General features: G+C 37.3%; 1 protein-coding gene across 5 annotated transcripts in view; it reads right to left on the reverse strand.

Annotated features, from left to right (window-relative positions):
• The window catches only part of ZGRF1 (zinc finger GRF-type containing 1), a 93155-nt gene extending 72398 nt beyond the window's left edge, over window positions 1–20757 (reverse strand). For all 5 annotated transcript variants that reach the window (XM_057310012.1, XM_057310010.1, XM_057310011.1 and 2 more), the window contains exons 1-6: window positions 20625–20757; window positions 16803–16892; window positions 15353–15433; window positions 6081–6140; window positions 4012–4197; window positions 1420–3697 (exon numbers count right to left, since the gene is read on the reverse strand). In XM_057310012.1, coding sequence (XP_057165995.1) covers window positions 1420–3697; window positions 4012–4197; window positions 6081–6140; window positions 15353–15433; window positions 16803–16823 — 2626 coding nt within the window. In that variant the 5' untranslated portion in view covers window positions 16824–16892; window positions 20625–20757. The remainder of the gene's footprint in view (window positions 1–1419; window positions 3698–4011; window positions 4198–6080; window positions 6141–15352; window positions 15434–16802; window positions 16893–20624) is intronic.
• Between the last annotated feature and the right edge of the window lie 86 nt (window positions 20758–20843).

Below are 20843 nucleotides of genomic sequence, written 5' to 3' on the forward strand. Positions count from 1 at the left end.
CCGGAGTTCTGGGATCGAGCCCCACATCAGGCTCCTCCGTTGGAGGCCTGCTGCTTCCTCTCCCACTCCCCCTGCTTGTGTTCCCTCTCACGCTGGCTGTCTCTATCTCTGTCAAATAAATAAATAAAATCTTAAAAAAAAAAAATTTGAGAGAACACACACACACAAACACACACACACACACACGTGTGCATGCCCAAGTGTGCACACATGATCAGGGGAGGGGGCAGAGAGAGGGAGAGAATCTCAAACAAAACCCACTGAGCACAGAACCGGATGTGGGGCTCAATTCCGTGACCCTGAGATCATGACCTGAGCTGAAGCCAAGAGTCGGATGCTCAACCAACTGAGCCACCTGGATCCCCATCCAGTAACTTCTGAATTTTCTAAAACTATATATTTTCAGTAGGATACATTGCAAAAACAAGCCAAAAAGTGGTGCCTGGGTGGCTCAGTCAGTTAGGTGTCTGCCTTCTGTTCAGGTCTTTATTTCAGGGTCCTTGGATCAAGCCCCAAGTTGGGCTCCCCGCTCAGTGGGGAGTCTGCTTCTCTCTCTCCCTCTGCCCCTCCCACCGTTCGTGCTCTCTCTCTCAAATAAATAAAACCTTTAAAAAAAAAAAATCACAGGATTTGTGAGCTTTACAAATTTGTAAAGGTTTTTTCTAGTAGTGACACCAGTGTAACAATTTGGAAGCCATTTGATGTGTATTGTAGAATTGAGGAAGTAAACATACGGATGGTGTTGGGAACCAGGGCCCTTTCCCATTTCATACAATATGAAATGGAGGAAAGACAGAAAGAACCCAATTTAGAATTAGAATTAGAGATATCAATATGAACTTATGATTATTTTTTAAAAAGTAATTCCTAACAGATGTCCAAAAATGTATGACAGGAATGGATTTTCACATACATACTTTCATATATTTGCCTGTATATGCTTATATACACAAAATATTTCCAGAAGGATACCCTGGAAGAAAACTATGGCTAATTCTGAGGGGTGGACTGAAGTACTAGAAAGATAACTTACTTTTCACCTTATTATCCTCTATTAGAATTGATTTTACGGGTACACGTATTACCTATTTAAATAAATACTATGTAATTCTGAGGCACCTGGGTGGGTGGCTAAACATCTGACTCTTGGTTTTGGTTCAAGTCATGATCTCAGGGTCATGAGATCGAGCCCTGTGTCAGGCTCTGTGCTGGGTTGGAGCCTGCTTAAGATTCTCTCTCCTCCTTCTGCCCCTCCCCCTGCTCACACCCATGTGTGTGCTCTTTCTCTCCCTCAAAAAAAAAAAAAAAAAAGAAAAGAAAAAAATTACTATGTAATTCTTTAATGTAGCCTCCAAAGCAAATACTTTTCATCCTCTGAGCTATACAGAGAACAATCCAAAACAAACATGTCAATCTAACCTTCAGGATTGCTATCTGGCTCGTAAGTCTGCAGAGTTCCTTGTTGTTTAAAGGTAGTATTTTTCTTTTTCAGTATTTCCAAGCCTTCTAAAGCTGTACTGTGTTCAGATAATGATTTTAAAAGGGAAATGTCATTTACTAATCCAGAGAGCTCCGAAGGATTTCTAGGACTATTCCAATATTGTTTGCTTTCTCCATCAGTTTCTCCTTCAATATGGTCATGGTCTAAACTTCTAACCCTTCGCAAATCTTCAGATTCAGGAATACACGCTTCTATGTCTTTGGAAATAGGATGATTTTTTCCCAGAGAGTAAAACAAAGAATTGGAAACTTGGGTATTTGATTTATCAAGAGTAGTACATTCTTCAGAGTGATTAGGATTAACATTGAATTGTTGGATACTGATGTCGCTGCTAGAAGTTGACAGTAAAACCTGCTCATCATTTTTGTCTAAGTTACTTCCCATAATAAAAGGCTGAGGCTCAGCCTGTTCTGACAATGGGCTGTTTTCAGGAGTCTGATTAGTGGCTATGTTTAAACAAGGAATATGTAAATTCGAGCTTATACCTTTAGATTTATTCAGTGGTAAAGCAATATCAGAGCTAATTCTGACCTTTTGAATAGATTTATTAGCATTTTCATTATTGTCTATATATACATCATCAGTCTCCTCTAAAGATGAGTCAAAACTGCTTAATGTGTCATTATACTCTTCTATTTCTTTTCTAATGTTTCCAGCTTTCCAAGGTCCTGTGTCAACACCTATACAAGCTTTATCACAAAACTGTGATAGCAGAGTCTCTTTAATAGGAAATGTCTCTGTAGGTTTATCCCCAATAGATGTTAAATGAGACAAATATTCACTGCCAACTTTCTTACAGTGTATATCTTCATATCTCTTTTGAACACTTAAACTGCTGTCATTTTGGGTAAAAGCTTCCTTTACCCAACCCTCTGAATCCTGGGAAATTGTGTTGCTTTCCTGTGATTCCTCCTCAGTGTCGTTGGTTTCAAAATTGTTCAGACTAAAAGTCACCTCCACAAGTGGCTGTGTTACATTACTCATAGGTTGAGGAATACTATCAGGACCTCCACTATCAGTATTGCTTTTAGACAGCATGTTGGTAAAGTCATCCGAGAGCCTAGAATTGTTACTTGTAGAAGACTCCGTTTGCAGCTGCTCAGATTCGGGCAGGAATGACATTGGCTGGTCATACTTCTCTTCCGGTGTTCCACAGAGATTTATCTCCTGAGCATTTTCTCCCATGAGAATTGATTCTTTTACACACATCTGGTCATTCTGACTAACAGGTATTTTATTATTTTTTTGAATGTCAGATTCTGATAATAAGCCCTCACTCTCCACACTGCTACAGGAAACTGGTAAGCTGTTGCTTTTACAGAATGAAGGAATTTCCAATTTTACTTCCTGATCCAAAGATGGATCATTATCATCTACTGGCTTGTCTTCATTATACTTTTTACACTGTTCAGCACAAGTTTCAAAGAACTGTATCCTTTCTTGTACCAAAAGGTCTTTCAAATTTAAATTTGTATTATCTCCCTGGGCCTTAGGTTTTCTTTCTGTATTATTTTCATCTTCAGTAGAAGAATGTACAGGTGAACTCTGTGAGGATAAATACACGGCCCATCGGCTTTTATTTCTCATGGTATTTTCTGATTGATGCTGGTGGTGTAAACTGTCTGTGCTCTTCGCCTCAGCACACTCTTCTTGTTCAACTATGCACTTTGGTTTGGTAGGATTATTTACACTTCCTTGTAGCTCTATCTGAGGGAGATGTTCTGTAATCCCAGAATTTAGTTCTTTACACGTACCAGTTGATTTGGACTTCAGAAGAGCTAATATCTGTGCTTTGCTTCTGATGTTTTGGGAAACTCCTAAACAGTGAGATGTCAAACCATCTTTTTTTATGGCCTCATTGGTCAGTACAAAATCTGAATTATTTACAGAATAGACAGGAGAGCAAAAATAATTTTCTTCACATAGCATTTCTGAATTATTCTTGAAGGATGGAGTAGACACAACGGAAGAACAATGTAAGCCATTTGTCTCTCTGTTCTTGTAAGTGACACTGTTCTTAGGGTCTGTTGGCATATTATTTATATCTTTCTTGCCAGCAGTAGAAAACAAAGGAGGTGTGCTGCAGAAGGGAGAAACAAAAATAGAGCCAGGTTTCTTAGCCTCAAGTGATGCAGCTGGTTCACCATTTTCTGTAATAATCATTTTCTTTGGCATTTGACGTGGTCCTCGAAAACCCTAAAAATATTAAAACAATTATTAGCTGTTCCATTATCTATAAAGAAACTCTGAAATGAACCGGCTAAAAAAAAAGGAAGAAAAGAAAAAGGAGTGTGTCTATTTTACAAGTTAAAAAAATAAAATTTGCAAGATTAAAATGTAAACACTCATTTGTAATAAAATTTTTCTAATTAGGGTTTACTTCCTCTCTACCTAAACATATATTATGAAGTACCATTTTAATGATAGAGTACAATAGTTTCAAATTCACTACTTCTTGAAACAGCATTATAAATATATATTGATTTATTATTTTCAACAGAGAAACTTACAGTAAACTTCCTTTTTAAGCCAGCAGGCTGACATCCAAGGGACCGGCCAGAGGATATAAATCTCCTTGGATTTAACTCTGGTGCTTCTTTAATGACATCCTGTTTAATAGCTATGCTTCCAGCAACTTTAACTTCCTCAACTGTGATTAAGTACCGATCACTTTCTAAGTCATCTCCAGGCTTCACCTAAATTTTAAAGAATAAATTTTAAAAAACAAATAAATTTTTAAAAATAAATTTAAAATCATATACATCTAATTATTTGATTATGTGTTCCAGTAGGCCATTAGCACTAGCAAGACACAAAAGATAATAATCATTAAATGTATGAATCAATAACTAAATCTTCATTTATTATTATAAACCAGTTAACTACCAATAAGCACAAAAAAGGATAATTATATAGCAAAAAATTTTCACTAATTTGCTTATTCAGTAATACATATATGAGACCCCTGGTTGCATGCAGGAGGTACAAAGACAAAAAAAAAAAGAGGGGTACAAAGACAAGCAAAACAAATATACCCCTTCCCAAGGAGTTCACTAAGAATCCATACAACTAAATGTAATTTTTAAAATTAGAGCTATCGGGGCACCTGGGTGGCTCAGTCAGGTGTGTCTGCCTTTGGCTCAGGTCATGATCCCCGAGTCCTGGATTGAGTCCCACATCTGGCTCCCTGCTCAGCTGGGAGTCAGCTTGTCCCTCTCCCTCTGCCCCTCTCCCCATGCACGCGCACGGTCTCTTTCTCTGTCTCAAATATATACATAAAATCTTTAAAAAATAAATAAATAAAATTTTAAAAATTAGAGCTATCAAATACCAATCATATCTTTATAAATTCATGTCAACTACATGCTCATAATTACCACAAATTAAAAATTAGGTAAATTATTACTATTGCTTAAATCACATATTCCAAAAGCATTTAAATTAATAAACAAAATATTTTTAAAAATGGGGTGCCTAGATGGCTCAATCAGTTAAGCGTCTGCCTTCAGCAAAGCTCATGATCCCAGGGTCCTGGGATTGAGTTCCACATTGGGCTCCCTGCTCAGCAGGGAGTCTGCTTCTCCCTCTCCCTCTGCCTCTCCCCTCTGCTCACACTCTCTCTCTCTCACTCACTCTTTCTCTCTCTCAAATAAATAAAATCTGTAAAAAAAAAAAAGATTATCAACCTAGTTGGTGATACACAAAATCTGTGTATTATCACAGATAATATGCTTAGTTTTTCCTAATGAAATGATTTAAAACAAAATAACAACAGTAGTTATGCCCAATTAAGCATCTACTAAGATAATGCTTTTCATAGACCCTTTTGATAAATGCAAAAATACCACAACCACTATTAATGCTACAAAAATTTTTAAAGATTTAACACCATAGCTAAAATCAATACAATGATAATAAGAATATTCATTTTAACACTTTTAGAATCACCAGACTGAACTATACATAGATTATTTCTAATTTTTAGACCAACACAATAAAGTCTGTGTTATGGTCTATGTTTTACAGTACAGAATTTAGACACAGAGAGGCTAGGTTAACTAGGAAGCATTTGAAAGTGGGAAATGAACCCAGAATGACCAAACTTTAATATCCTTATTCTTTACACTAAAATAAACCTTTAGTTCCCTTTCTTTTTCCAAAAGGGGAGAACAGAGGATATCTGAGAAAATATTTATAGGTATAATTTCCCAAAATATTTCCCATTGTAGTTCTCAGCCTGTCAAGGCCACATTATACAATTAGGTTACAGAGCCACTCTCTGGTGTCAGATAGCAGCCCTACCACTGTAATTCTATGAACATGGGCAAGTTATTGAACCTTTCTGTACTGCACACCTAATCTAAAAAAAATCACAGTGTTGTGTAAAGATTAAATGAAACAATACCTAAGAGTTTTTAGAACAGAGTGTGGCTAACAATAAATGTTGAAGAAGTACTAGTTATAGTTAATATTATTAATACCATGACTACACTCTAACAATATTCACAAAGGAAGTAAAGAAATTTTTTTAACTTAGAGATTTAAGTAACTTAAAAATAGGATAGAAACATTAAAATACCTCAAGACACTTAAGGAATATACTCTCCAAACATTGTCCTTTGTCATCATATAAAATTGCCTATATTAAAACAAAATAAGTGTTAAAAAGAAACAATAAAATTCTGCTTTTCTTAAACATCTTCAAAGAATAGCAAATCAAAAATGGTTATATAAGTAAATCCTATAATGAAAGAATTACCCACTTTGTTTTGGATTAGAAAGTACATCTATTTCAAATTCCTAAGCAACTATTCAATCTGTGCAAGACAGCAAAGGTATATGCATAAGAAATTCATGAACTTAATTTCTGCCAGGAGGATCCTGGAATGGAACTGGGAAGAAAACAGAATTGGAATGCATCAGAGGGCAAAACAGGAGGAGAGATGAGTAAACAGGGGCACCTGGGTGGCTCAATCAGTTAAGCGTCTGCCTTTTCGGCTCAGGTCACAATCCCAGGGTCCTGAGATTGAGACCCAAGTTCCGTTCTCTGCTCAAAAGGGAGTCTGCTTCTCCGTCTGTACTCTTTCTTTCTCTCCCAAATAAATAAAATCTTAAAAAAAAAAAAAAAAAAGGATGTGGCATGGAGGATTGGGGAGATGATCAGTGCTTGAAATAAGTCATCAGCATTGGGATAAGAGACTTATATGAAGTAAAAGGAATAACACTTGTTGAATGGAAGCAATAAGGAAGAAAAAGGGAGTTAAGGTAATTATAATTTTCTGGCTTTCTCCTTGTGTCTTTAGCGATTTTATATAGCAGTTTCTCCACTAGCCCCGTCAATATTGCTGTTTACATCACTTCGGAGAATAGTTTGGCAGTTGCTTAAAAGGTTAAAAACAGAGATGCCATGTGATCCAGCAATTCCACTCCACTCTGTATATATTCAGAGAAATGAAAACATATGTCTTCACAAAAATTTGCACACAAATGTTCATAGCAGCATTACTCATAACAGCCAAAATTGGAAACAACTCAAAAGTGCATCAATTGAAGAAGAGAGAAATAAAATGTGATCTATTCACACAATAGACTATTACTGAGCAATAAATGGAATAAAGTATTGAAGCATGCTTCAACATGGATGAACCTTGAAAACATGCTAAATGAAAGAAGTCATTCAATGAAAGACCACATATTGTATAATTCCATTCATGCGGAAAGGTCCAGAATAGGCAAATCAATGAGACAGTAAGTAGACTAGTGGTTGCTTAGGGCTGGGAGGTGGGTACTAAGTAGTGACCAATACTGAGTATGGGATTTCTTTCTTGGATGACAAATGTTCTAAAATTAGATTGTAGTAATGGTTGCAAAATTCTGTGAATATACTAAGAAACAATGAAATGAATTCTTTAAATGGGTGAACTGAAAAGCATGTGAATTATTTCTCAATATAGCTATTTAAAAGATTGGTGTTTAAAAAGGCACTATCTTGGGGCGCCTGGGTGGCTCGGTCGCTAAGCATCTGCCTTTGGCTCAGGGCGTGATCCCAGAGTCCTGGGATCGAGCCCCACATCAGGCTCCTCCGCTGGGAGCCTGCTTCTTCCTCTCCCACTCCCCCTGCTTGTGTTCCCTCTCTCGCTGGTTGTCTTTCTCTCTGTCAAATAAATAAAATCTTTAAAAAATAATAAATAAATAAATAAATAAATAAATAATAATTTAAAAAAAGGTGCTATCTTTTCCCCTCTGTTCTTTACATTCTATACTCCATTATTTTTTTTAAAGTAGGCTCCACATCCAGTATGGAGTCCAGTGTGGGGCTTAAATTCACAAACCTGAGAGCGAGACCCAAGCTAGGATCAAGAGTTGGATGCTTAACTGACTGAGCCACCCGGGCACCCCTCTATACTCCATTCTTGAGTGATATCATCCACACAAACCCGATCATATCATGCTTCTGCTCAAATCCTTCCAATGTCTCCACAGCTTATAAAGAATAAGTACTAAAGTTCTTACAATGACCAAAAAGGCCTACATAATCCCCTTGATCTCCATTCTCATCCTTGCTCCCTCTACTCCTTGTTGTCTGCCAAACCCACTAGACAAACATATTCATTTAGTTTACTGGTCTGTCTCCTCCATGTTATTTCCATGAAGTCATGGGTTCATGTGTTTTGTTCCCTCTGCATCCCCTAGAACAGTGTGTAACTCATAACAGGTGCTTAAAAAACATCTGTTAAAGAAATAAATGTAGGGGTGTCTGGGTGGCTTAGTTGGTTGCACATCTGCCTTCAGCTCAGGTCATGAGCTCAGGGTCCTGGGACTGAACCCCACGTCGGGCTCCCTACTCAGCAATGAGTCTGCTTCTCCTTCCTCCTCTCTCCCCTTTTTGCATGTGTGTGCTCTCTCTCTCTCTCTCAAATAAATAAAACCTTAAAAAAAAAAGAAAAAAAATATAAATGTATGAATCCACTCCAGAAGCTTCAAATATCATCTAAATGTCACATACTCCCGATCAGTATTAGTAGCCCAGAACTTTCCTGAATTCCAGGTCTCTACAGCCAATTACTTAAATGTTCCTATGACACTACAAATTCATTAAGTTCAAAATGGAACTCGAAATCTTAATTTTAAGGTGCCTGGGTGGCTCATTCGGCTAGGCATCCGACTTTTGATATCGGCTCAGGGCATGAGCTCAGGGTCATAGGATCAGGTCCCAAGTTGGATTCCACACTCAGTGCAAGGTCTGCCTGAGATTTTTCTCTCTCCCCCTCTGCCCCTCCCCCTGCTTGCACAAGTGTGTGTGTGCACACTCTCTCTCTATGTACATATATGTATATATAATAAATAAATCATTTTTAAAAATCTTAATTTTTTCTCCTAAACTTGCTTTTTCTTTTTGAGATATCCTATCTCAGTACCATAATCACAATACAAAACCTGAAAGTCATGGATTCTTCTCACCCTTCATGTCCAAGACCTCCAGGTTCTATAATATTTATAATTATAAATTCTATATGTTCTATAATATTTACATTAATATGTTAATATTAAATATAGTGAATATAAATATTAAAATATTATTTAATATCAATGTTTAATATTTAATATTCTATAGGTTCTATAATATTTATATTTATTACATTTATAATATAAATATTTTCACAATTTCTCTCTAATCATCCTTTCTCTCCATTGTCATTGCTAATGCCTGGTCAGACCCCCATCACTTTTTGTCTACATTATTCTTTAGCCTACAGTCTTCTTAAATTTAATCTTTCATCCTACACAGCTTAAAAGTTATGTTACACATTGCTGCAGAATGATCTAAAACAGAAATATGATTATGTCACTCTTCTGCTCATAATTCTTCACTGGCTCCTAAAGCTGAGTATACAAAGTCCGTTGTGATAGGACTCCTGACTACCTCTTTAAGCCATATATTCTACAATTACCCAATATGAGCCCTTCATTTCAGGCATATTTAACTGATTATGGTTCCCCAAATGTTTAATAGTTTCATACCTCCATGTTGTGGTAGCTATGACACCATCTTTAGCTCCCCTCCCTCCAACTTATCAATTCTGTTTACAAAACAAAACGAAAAATACTCAAAAAATACTCTTTACCTAGAAAGACCTCTCTGAACCAGAATCAGACTTTGATATCGCTCCCATAGAACCCTAAGCATATCTCTATACGTGTTATAATCCTATATTCTTAGATAAAAGCTGCTTGAAGACAAAAACTGTAAGTTACAATTTACTGCATTCTTACAATGTGCCAGGTACTTTGTTAAGTCAAATAAATAAATAAAATCTTAAAAAAAAAAAATAGATGACATGACTTAAACCCAAGATATCAGCAATGAGACCAACCCTTTCTAAAGGGCATGGACTTGGAGATACTGTTGTTACTCCAACTAAACAAAAGGCTCAACATGTACCTTTATGATACTGGTAAGTTTACAGTGATTATAACCCTAGGTCTCAACTCTCAGCCCAGAATCTAATCTGTAACTTCCGTTCACTGGTGTAACTCCAATTTACTTGGGACAGTAACATTTTTATTTAAAGTTTACTTATTTATTTATTTTTAAAGTAATCTCTATACCCAATGTGGGGTTCGAACTCATGACCCTGAAATCAAGAGTCACATGCTCTTTGGACTGAGCCAGCCATGTGGCCCTATGGGAAACTGCCTTTTAACTCCTGAAACATTTAGAACTAGACCATGATAAGGCAGTAATTCAAACCAAAATTATCAATGTTTTGAATTAAGGTCATGAATAGGTTTTAGTAATTATGCAATCAATGATTTTAAGGTATTTTGTGTTATTTTAATTTTCAAAAAATATTTTTTACTTTTATTTTTTATTTTTTAAAGATTTTATTTATTTATCAGAGAAAGAAAGTGTTGCACAAGTAGGGGGAGTGGCAGGCAGAAGGGGAAGCAGGCGCTCCATTGAGCAAGGAGCCCAACGCAGAACTTGATCCCAGTACCCCGGGATCATGACCAGAGCTGAAGGCAGACGCTTAACCAACTGAGCCACCCAAGCATCCCCATTTTTTACTTTACAAGGTACTTGTAGGGGTGCCTGGGTGGCTTCGTCTGTTAAGTGTCTGACTCTTGATTTTGGCTCAGGTCATGATCTCAGGATCATCAGATCGAGCCCCACATCAGGCTCTGAGCTGGGCATGGAGTCTAAGATTCTCTCTCTCCCAGGGCACCTGGGTGGCACAGCGGTTAAGCGTCTGCCTTCGGCTCAGGGTGTGATCCCGGCGTTATGGGATCGAGCCCCACATCAGGCTCCTCTGCTATGAGCCTGCTTCTTCCTCTCCCACTCCCCCTGCTTGTGTTCCCTCTCTTGCTGGCTGTCTCTATCTCTGTCAAATAAACAAATAAAATCTTTAAAAAAAAAAAAAAAGATTCTCTCTCTCTCTCTGCCCCTCTCCTCGCCACCCCTGCTCCCTCTCTCTCTCTCAAAAAAAAAAAAGCACTTGTAATGCTTCAATTTACATTTTACATGCATCTAACAGATTAGACAAATTACACATTAATGATTCCAAATGTGTAACTGAGAAATTGATTTTGGATATGCTACTTTTCAATTGAAAGAGAAGGGTAAGTTAATTTTACTAAGTTTATAAACAACATTAGAATACTTACAATATTTTAAGAATAATAACTATGATTATGTTTAATTTCTTAGATACACTAGAAGGATTTAATTCGGAGGTTTTTGCTTGTTAGGGCAACTAAAATGCTAAAGAAAGAAACAGGGGCAGCCGGCTGGCTCAGTCAATACAGCATTCAACTCTGGATCTTGGAGTTGTGAGTTCAAGCCCCACCTTGGATGCAGAGGTTACTTTAAAAAACAGGGGGCAGGCTGGCACCTGGCTGGTTTGGTAGGAAAGTCTGACTCTTGATCACAGGTTTGTGGGTTCAAGCCCCATGCTGTGAGTAGAGATTACTTAAAAATAAAATCTTAAAAAAAAAAAAAGAAAATCAAATAAATTTATAATTTAAAATATTTAAAATTTTATGTTTGTTGATAGATGGATTATTAAAAGTATCTAGCTTGGGGCAACTGGATGGCTTAGTCGGTTGAATGCCCAATTCCTGGTTTTGGCTCGGGTCGTGATCTCAGGGTCATGAGATGGGGCCCTGCATTGAGCTCTGCAGTGGGTGTGGAGCCTGCTTGGAATTCTCTCTCCCTCTCCCTCTGCCCCACTCATGCTTACATGCTTGCTCTCTCTCTCTCAAAATAATAATAATAATAATAATAATAATAAATCATTTTTTAAAAGTACCTAATGGGGCACCTGGGTGGCTCAGTCAGCTAAGCATCTGCCTTCAGCTCAGGTCATGATCCCAGGGTCTTGAGATTGTGCCTCACATCGGGCTTCCTGTGCAGTGGGGAGCCTACTTCCCTCTCTCCCTCTGTCCCCCCCAACTCGTGCTCTCTCTTGCTCTACACTCGCTCTCAAATAAATAAATAAAATCTTAAAAAAAAAAATTTAGCTTGTTAAGTTGACTGAACACTAAACCCACTGAAAGTTAAAGTTAATAGGATTTGTAAATTGAACTTGAAGCCTTAAAGCAAAACTAGTTTTTCTTTTTTTTTTTTTTTAAAGATTTTATTTATTTATTCTACAGAGATAGAGACAGCCAGTGAGAGAGGGAACACAAGCAGGGGGAGTGGGAGAGGAAGAAGCAGGCTCATTAGCAGAAGAGCCTGATGTGGGGCTCGATCCCACAACGCCGGGATCACGCCCTGAGCCGAAGGCAGACGCTTAACCGCTGTGCCACCCAGGCGCCCCAAAACTAGTTTTTCTTTTTTAATTTTCTGTTTTAATTGTTAATTCACAAATAATAATAATAAGTAGCCTTTTTACATGGAGAAGCTTCTCTTACTGATAACTTCTCAATGATATGTGGAGTAAGAACAAAATATGGAATAAGTCAATCAGAGAAAGACAATTACATGATTTCACTCATATGTGGAATTTAAGAAACAAAACAGGATCACAGGGGATGGGAGGGAAAAATAAAATAAGACAAAATCTTATTGTCTGGGGAGGGACACAAACCATAAGGCACTTTTTTTCTTTTAAGATTTTATTTATTTATTTGACAGAGAAAATAAGAGCACAAGCAGGGGGAGCAGAAGAGGGAGAGGGAGAAGCAGACTCTGCTAAGCAGGGAGCCCGATGCGGGGCTTGATCCCAGGATGCTGAGATCATGACCTGAGCCAAAGGCAGACGCTTAACCAACTAAGCCACCCAGGCACCCCAAAAGACTATTAACTATAGGAAATAAACTGAGGGTTGCTGGAGGGGAGTTGGGTGGGGGAATGGGGTAATTGGGTGATGGGCATTAAGGAGGGCACATGATGTAATGGGCCCAGAGTGTTATATGTAACTGATGAATCACTGAACTCTACCTCTGAAACTAATAATACACTATATGTTAATTAATTGAATTTAAATAAAATTAAATTAAAAAAAAAAACAGAATATGGAGATCTACAAATGCTAACTGAGGAGTAGGACTCCTAACTGCATATATTATCAACTCAAGTGTAATAAAGTTGTTCATTTAAATTTGTAGTATTAAGAGAGACAATAGACTGGTTAGGAGCCCTGGAGCCAAAAAGCCTAGTGTCACATATGACTCCTTCACTCTCTAGCTGCGAGATCTGTGAACAAGCTACTTTATCTCTCTATGTGTCTCAGTTTCAACCTCAGTAAAATACAGACAAAAATAGTACTCTAAAAGGGGAGTTATGTAGACTAAGTAAGTTGACACACTTAAAGCATGCCTGGCACATGACAATATAAGTTTTTAAAAAATCCATTTAGGGGAGGGTGGTGGGGGAGGGGGTTGCTAAACAGATGAAGGGAATCGAAAGATACAAAACTCTAGTTATAGAATAATGTACAACACGATGACCATAATTAATAACACTGTATTGCATATTTAAAAGTTGCTAAGCGCTAATCTTAAAAGTCCTCATCACAAAAAATAAAAGAAAAAAATTTTTTTAACTATGTATGGTGACAGATGGTTAACTACACTTATTGTGATCATTTTGCTAGTATACAAATATCAAATCATTATGTTGTATATTTGAAACTAATATTATGTTAAATGTCAATTATATCTCAATAAAAATAATAAGCAAATTGAGCAGATTGCTCTCCCTAATTGGCTGGGCCTTATCCAATCAGTGGAAGGACTGAAGAGAACAGGAAGATTTAGTATGAGAAAACTCCTCCTGCCTGTCTCTGAGCTGGGACATAGGTGCTGTCCTGTCCTTTTGATTCAAACTGAAACACTGGCTCTTCCTGAGTCTCAAACCTCCCATCATTATACTGAAACTACACAATTGGCTTTTTTGGGTCTCCATCTTATCAACTACGATCTTGGCACTTGTCAGCCTCCACAATCACATGATCCAATTCCCTAGAATAAATCTCTTCTTTCCCTCTCCCTCCATATATATATATAAATATATTTATATCTATATATATCTATATCCACATATATCTATATATATGTGTATGTATATATATATATATATACACACACACACACACATATGTATGTATACACCCAGAGATTGGGGCATCTGGGTGGCTCAGTCAGTTAAGCATCTACTTTTGGCTCAGGTCGTGATCCCAGGGTCCTGGGATCAAGCCCCGCATCGGGCTCCTTGCTCAGTTGGGAGCCTGCTTCTCTCCCTCCATCTGCCCCCCAAACTTGTGCTCTCACTCTCTCTCTCAAAATAAATAAATACAATCTTAAAAAAAAAAAGACAGAGATTAAAGAGAAAGATTTATATATATTTATATATTTCTGTGTAAGTACATATATGACTGAGTTCTAAGGAATACTTCAAAGTTTGAGAAGAGAATGAGCCCACAGAAAATACTTAGATGTCAGTAAGCAACCTCAGGAAAGTGTGGTGTCACAGAAGTCAAATGAAGAGTTATTATGAAGAATGGAGGAGCCAAGAGTGTTGCATAAGGTCATGAGAACTGGTAGGAGAAGACTACAATTCGGCAGATGGAGATACCTGGGGTGAGAAAAGAAACCCATAAAGAAGAATCACCATATCTAGTAAAGTGAAAGATCACCCCAGTAAATAAGTCTCTCAAGACTGATAGGATCATATCATAATCAAAGTAAATGATTCAAAGAAAACGGGAAAATAGAAGAACGCTATACATAATTTTAGGAAGTGGCAGCTTTCCTAAAATGGTGTGTCAACTCTATATGTATCATTTCACTGTGAGCATTATGGTGTTAGAAATATATCGTAATAGAGTTTTTTTGTATCATTAAACTCTTACTGCCTGCAAAGAAAAAATGTGCCAAAATAACTAAAAAGTTTTACAGAAGATCTCATTGAAATTTTAAAAATCAAAACGGGGCGCCTGGGTGGCTCAGTCGTTAAGCGTCTGCCTTCAGCTCAGGGCGTGATCCCAGCGTTCTGGGATTGAGCCCCACATCAGGCTTCTCCGCTAGGAGCCTGCTTCTTCCTCTCCCACTCCCCCTGCTTGTGTTCCCTCTCTCACTGGCTGTCTCTCTCTGTCAAATAAATAAGTAAAATCTTTAAAAATTTTTAAAAATTTAAAAAAAATCAAAGCAAATTAAATAATATTTACTGAACTTTTAAAATGCACAAATTAATCACCGTAATGTGGCAGTCATTTGACAACTTCTGTTTTCATACTATATTAGCTTATGGACATATCTAACATTTTATCATCTACAGAGTCTTCTTAATATTCAATCAAAAGGCAAGAATCTAGCTTTTGGACCCCATAGTCAACTGCTTGTACTTACTTTGTTTCCTAAGTGAGTGATCTTCAGAATTCCATCTTGCCACACTTTTGACTTCTTCATCTTTTGGTGAGTATACAATACCTTATTTCCAAAAGCACAAAAGAAATGGTTTCTGTTTACATGTATTAAATGTTTATTGAAATGAAAGATACCATAACAATAACAACAAAGCATCAGGCCCCTGGATGACTCAGTTGGTAGAGCATGTGACTCTTGATCCCAGGGTTTTGAGTTCAAGCTCCATGTTGAGCATAGAGCTTACATTAAACAAATAAATAACAAAAACATCACTTTTAAAAAAAGAAACTTAGTAGTAGGAGGCAAGGCAAGGGAGGAAGGAGAGGTAAAATCTAAGGAGAAAACTGAAAAGTTAACTGAACAACAAAAATCATTTTGAGCTTCTCAGTTCTCAGCGGGAAGGAAAAAATTTGTTGTGTTACACAGACATCATGATCTGTGCTCAAAATGCAGTCCAGAGACTCCTAGAGGTTCCCAAGACTTTTTCAGGGGTCTTCAGGTCAAAACTATTTTTGTGATGTTATTTGCCTTTTTACTCTCATTTCTTTGAGCATGCATAGTGGTCTCCCAGGGTTATGTATGTGCAATGTTGCAAGATTCAATTTCATACTATATGCAGAGGCAAATCTGAGAATCTAGCTGTCTATTAAATGCTAAGGGGATTTGCAAAAAAATGTATAGCAATGCTACTCTTTTCAATGTGTTTTTTTCTTTTGTTGTTTTGGAAAATATAGTTATTTCCATTTTTAAAAAGTAACTTATGTTCAATGTAATGGTTTTTTTTAATGTATAAATATTTTTTAAATTTCTGTTACAATTTCTCATATGAAAGACATCAATAGACATAAGCCCCATAATCAGAAATTTTCTGGGCTCCTCAATAATTTTTAAGAGTATAAAAGCATCCTAAGACCAAACAGTTTAAGAATCACTGATCTAGATAGAAGAGGCATGGCAATTCTTCAAAAGAAATCATTTCCTGATCCTAACAAAGAGCTTACAAAGGGTTTGTTCCAAAGGATTTTGTATAACTAATGTGAGTAGTAGGCAAGAGATAAAGTTGCCAGAAAAATATAGGGCAGTATTTGAGACATATATACTTATACCAAAAAAAATTATTCACTGTTTATCTGATACTCAAATTAACCTTAGTGTCCTGCTTTTAAGTTTTGGGGTTTTTTGGTTTTTGTTAAATCTGTCAACCCCAGTGAGACATTTGTGAAATGTGGAAGGAAGAAAGAAAAAAGGAAACAGTGGGGAGCCTGCTTGGCTGGCTCAGTCAACAGAGTATGTCACTCTTGATATCAGGGTTGTGAGTTCAAGCCCCACATTGGGTATAGAGATTACTTGAAAATAAAATCTTTAAAAAAATTGAAAATAGAAGACTTAAAAAAAAAAGAAAAAAGGAAATAGAGAAAACTGTAAGACTCACAATAAATTCCTGGCTTTCCATTATTTCTTCTGAAATTATAAACCAGTCATGTCCAGAAAATAATGGTGGTTATTCAATTATTTATATGACCTAAAATAAAAGTAGACAAAGAATATTCAACCCTGATGAAAAGAATATCAAATATGACTGTTTCCCACAAACTCTTGACAGGAGAGAGGAATCTAAGAGTTCTAAAACTATGTGATTACCAAGGGAAACCCAGGGGTAATCAAATTATCTGACTAAGTACACAATAAGAGTGACCCCACCTGGTGGAAAAAGAATTTACCAAGTAAAGCAAAACTAAGAAAAATATATAAAATAATTAGTAGTGCGCTAAGCTTTTTTCCAAGCGCCATAACATGTATCAGAAAATGATTCCTCTTCCCCCAACATTTGAGTTCCTTATGGAAAGAGCTTCAACTTTCCATTTTTTGAATTGCCATGGCCACCACAAGATGGCCCCCTTGCTTTTTGAATTTTTCCTTTTATAGCCCAAAGTCAAGATATCACAGTATCCAGGATCTAATACACAAATTTCCTCTGCAAGGAATAATCTTTTTAATATCACTGCAATGAGTACTGTATTTATTCTATGCTACTGGATAAAACTGCTATTGTGGGCAAATTTGGAAATCTAAAATTACTGATGGTGAATTGAAGAAGTAAACAGAGAAGCCAAACAAAAAATTTCTTTTCTAAAGCAATGGTTCCAAAAGTTGATCCCTGGATCAACAGCATTAGCAGCACCTGGTAACTAGTTAGAAATTCAAGTTCTTGGGTCCTACACCTGACCTTTCAAATCAGAAAGTCTGAGGCTGGACTCAGTACTTCATTTTAACATGCCCTGCAGATATAGTGATACATGCTCAAGTTTCAGAACACAGGGCTAAAAGACCTAGGATGATTTAATAAAACTATAATTTGCAATTCTGGATTCAATTCCCCCTTCATACATACAAGATATACCACATACATATTATTTATAAATTACATGTATTTATTTAGTACTTCCTTTAGTATTTGCCAGTACTGCTAGGCTGAGGTACTATAATGAACAAATACTATTTCTAACCAAGGAATTTTCAGTATAGCAGGTTGATAAACAGTAATTACAATAAAACATGACAGAAATAAGCACAGGAGGGGCACCCAACGGGGTCTATGGCATCAAATAAGGCTTCCCGAAGAACATAATGTCTAAGCTGTAAACTGAAATAACCATAACCAAAAGAAGATGCCAGGAATGTATTTCCAAAAAGGAATCAATATATACAAGGGCCTGTGAAAGAGCAAGGCATGACCAAGGAACTCAGTACAATTAAGGGGTCAATTTAAGATAGTGAATAGTGAGAGAGAAGACTGAAAAAATGAGCAATAGTAGGAGTCAGAGGGCCTTCTATGCTATGCTGAGTTGTTTGAACTTTATTCTTTTTTTTTTTTTTAAGATTTATTTATTTATTTATTTATTCGACAGAGAGAGACAGCCAGTGAGAGAGGGAACACAAGCAGGGGGAGTGGGAGAGGAAGAAGCAGGCTCATAGAGGAAGAGCCTGATGTGGGGCTCGATCCCATAACGCCGGGATCACGCCCTGAGCTGAAGGCAGACGCTTAACCGCTGTGCCACCCAGGCGCCCCTGAACTTTATTCTATAAAGGCAGTACGAAGGGTAGGGTTTTAAGAATAAGATTACATAATCTGACTTGGGTTTTACAAAGATTGCACTGGCTGCTGAGATAGGAGAGATAAGGGATTAGGCAAATGAGATATGAATACTCACCCCATAACATAGTTCACAGGACAGGACTCAAGTCTACAGACGCACTGCCTTCCAGAAATAAAACTCCCATATCCCTCCCCTCAAACCCAAAGGAATTGCTAAATGCCTCATGAATGCCAAAAAGATAACAAGGGCCCAGAGAAACACATCATTCACTACTGCTTTTAGAGCAACTTGCTCTCAACACTGAATGTGTTGGACATATTACATCTGTATGAGACTACATGGTGTAGGCACAGTGCTTGGCATGTGACAGTTATTGATATGAGATCTCTTTAATAACAGCTATCATTTATTCAGTGTAATTTTATGCTAGACACCTAACATGCTTTAAATGCTCACAACCTTATGGTGTACATATTATTTTTTACATTTATTTTACAAAAAAGGAAACTGAGGTATATAATAGTAAGTAATTTGCTCAAGATCACAAAATAAATAAATGGTAGATTCAGAACTCAAAACTAAGTAGTCTATGGGGCGCCTGGGTGGCACAGCGGTTAAGCGCCTGCCTTCGGCTCAGGGCGTGATCCCGGCGTTATGGGATCGAGCCCCACATCAGGCTCTTCCACTATGAGCCTGCTTCTTCCTCTCCCACTCCTCCTGCTTGTGTTCCCTCTCTCGCTGGCTGTCTCTATCTCTGTCGAATAAATAAATAAAATCTTTAAAAAAAAAAAAAAAAAAAAACTAAGTAGTCTAGAGGTCCCGGGCTGGCTCAGTCTGCAGAGCATGCAACTCTTGATCTCCAGGTCATGAGTTCAAGCCCCATGTAGGGCATAGAGTTTACTTAAAAAGAGAAGAATAAATTTTAAAACTAAGTAGTCTAAATTCTGGTGCTCATACTCACAAATATGACATGACTATTTATTGAGTACCTAGTATGTCAGGCAAAAATTGGACTACTTTATTTTATGCATGTTACTTATATATAACATTTGTCAATCTCAGGATCCCGAAGAGTAGACATCACCACAACATACAGAGTAGTAATCCAGTATTTACTAATTTAGGATTACTTATATTCTATTTAGGAACTGCAAGATAAATTCCCCATTGTTTTCCTAAATTAGAGATATTACTTGCAGGACTTACAGCTTAAAAGGAATTGTGAATACCCATACCCTCATTAAGTGGTAAATTAGATTATAATAAAACAAAGCCTAGCTAAAAAAAAAAAAAACTAACTTTATTTAAAAATGTTTAGAAGAGGCCTAATTCCTGCTTTCAAAGGAGTCAACAGCCTTTTTTTTTAACCATTAAATAGGAAAAACGGTATTAGCTAACAATGACATATTTAAGTGAAGTGCAAAATAAAAAAATTTTCTTAAAGTCTTCATCTGGCCATCTCTAGTGTTGACCCACCTCTAACGGGTGAAAGTTTAAGGTACAAAGTTTTTAAAGCGGTACGGAGACCTCATATATCGTGATAATTATATAACCACAGACATGCACACATAACCCCCCAAACATATATATCCCCATACGTCCTTACGCTGCTTTATTCATTCATATATGAAATTTGGTGTTCTCAACAAAATATGAGCCATTCTTCTTTTTAAGTACGAGATGTTTTTGGTCTTTTTGTTTTGGAACAAACAAGAATCTATAAATGGTTCACAGATTTAAAAGTTCCAGAGTCTCGAACCCAATATCCTGTTAAGAAGCCATTCAGTCCAAATAACCAAGAGAAGCCCACATTACATTTGCCAATAATTACCATGAATCTGTGTAACCAAATGGCAATGAGACTTGACCCTCTGTCAGTCCTAAATGCAAACAGCAAAACCCTCTCCGGTCCTTACACTTAGGCGGGAACTGCAAAGTAGAGGCTGGGAAAAGCGGTAAAGAGGAGGCACCAATTTTACAGAGATTCGGAGCAAGGTGTGACTGTCACTATCCAAACCTGGTTCCATATAGCACCAGCAACGGTCCGCTTCTGGCGGAATAGATTCTTTCAACCCTTTGCCCTAAACTGCGACGCCGCCTCTCCCTTAAATCCCTTTGTCTATCCACCCTCACTCCGGGGAAACAATTGACTTTACCTGTCCATAAAATCCACTTTCGAATTTCTCCCGCGAAAGACCGTGACGTCATTAACCCGGGACCGCACCAGATCAGGACCCAAAACTCAGCCCGCCCACCACAACCGGCGTTTTCAAACCGCCAATCAAACATTTCATTGTCTGCGAGGCTCTTTGGCCAGCCGGGTAATCCGACGCCCCGCCCCCTGCGCCAGCTAACGCCTGTGACGTAAGCGACGG

This window comes from Ursus arctos, unplaced genomic scaffold, assembly GCF_023065955.2.
Source record: "Ursus arctos isolate Adak ecotype North America unplaced genomic scaffold, UrsArc2.0 scaffold_11, whole genome shotgun sequence".
NCBI lineage: Eukaryota > Metazoa > Chordata > Mammalia > Carnivora > Ursidae > Ursus > Ursus arctos.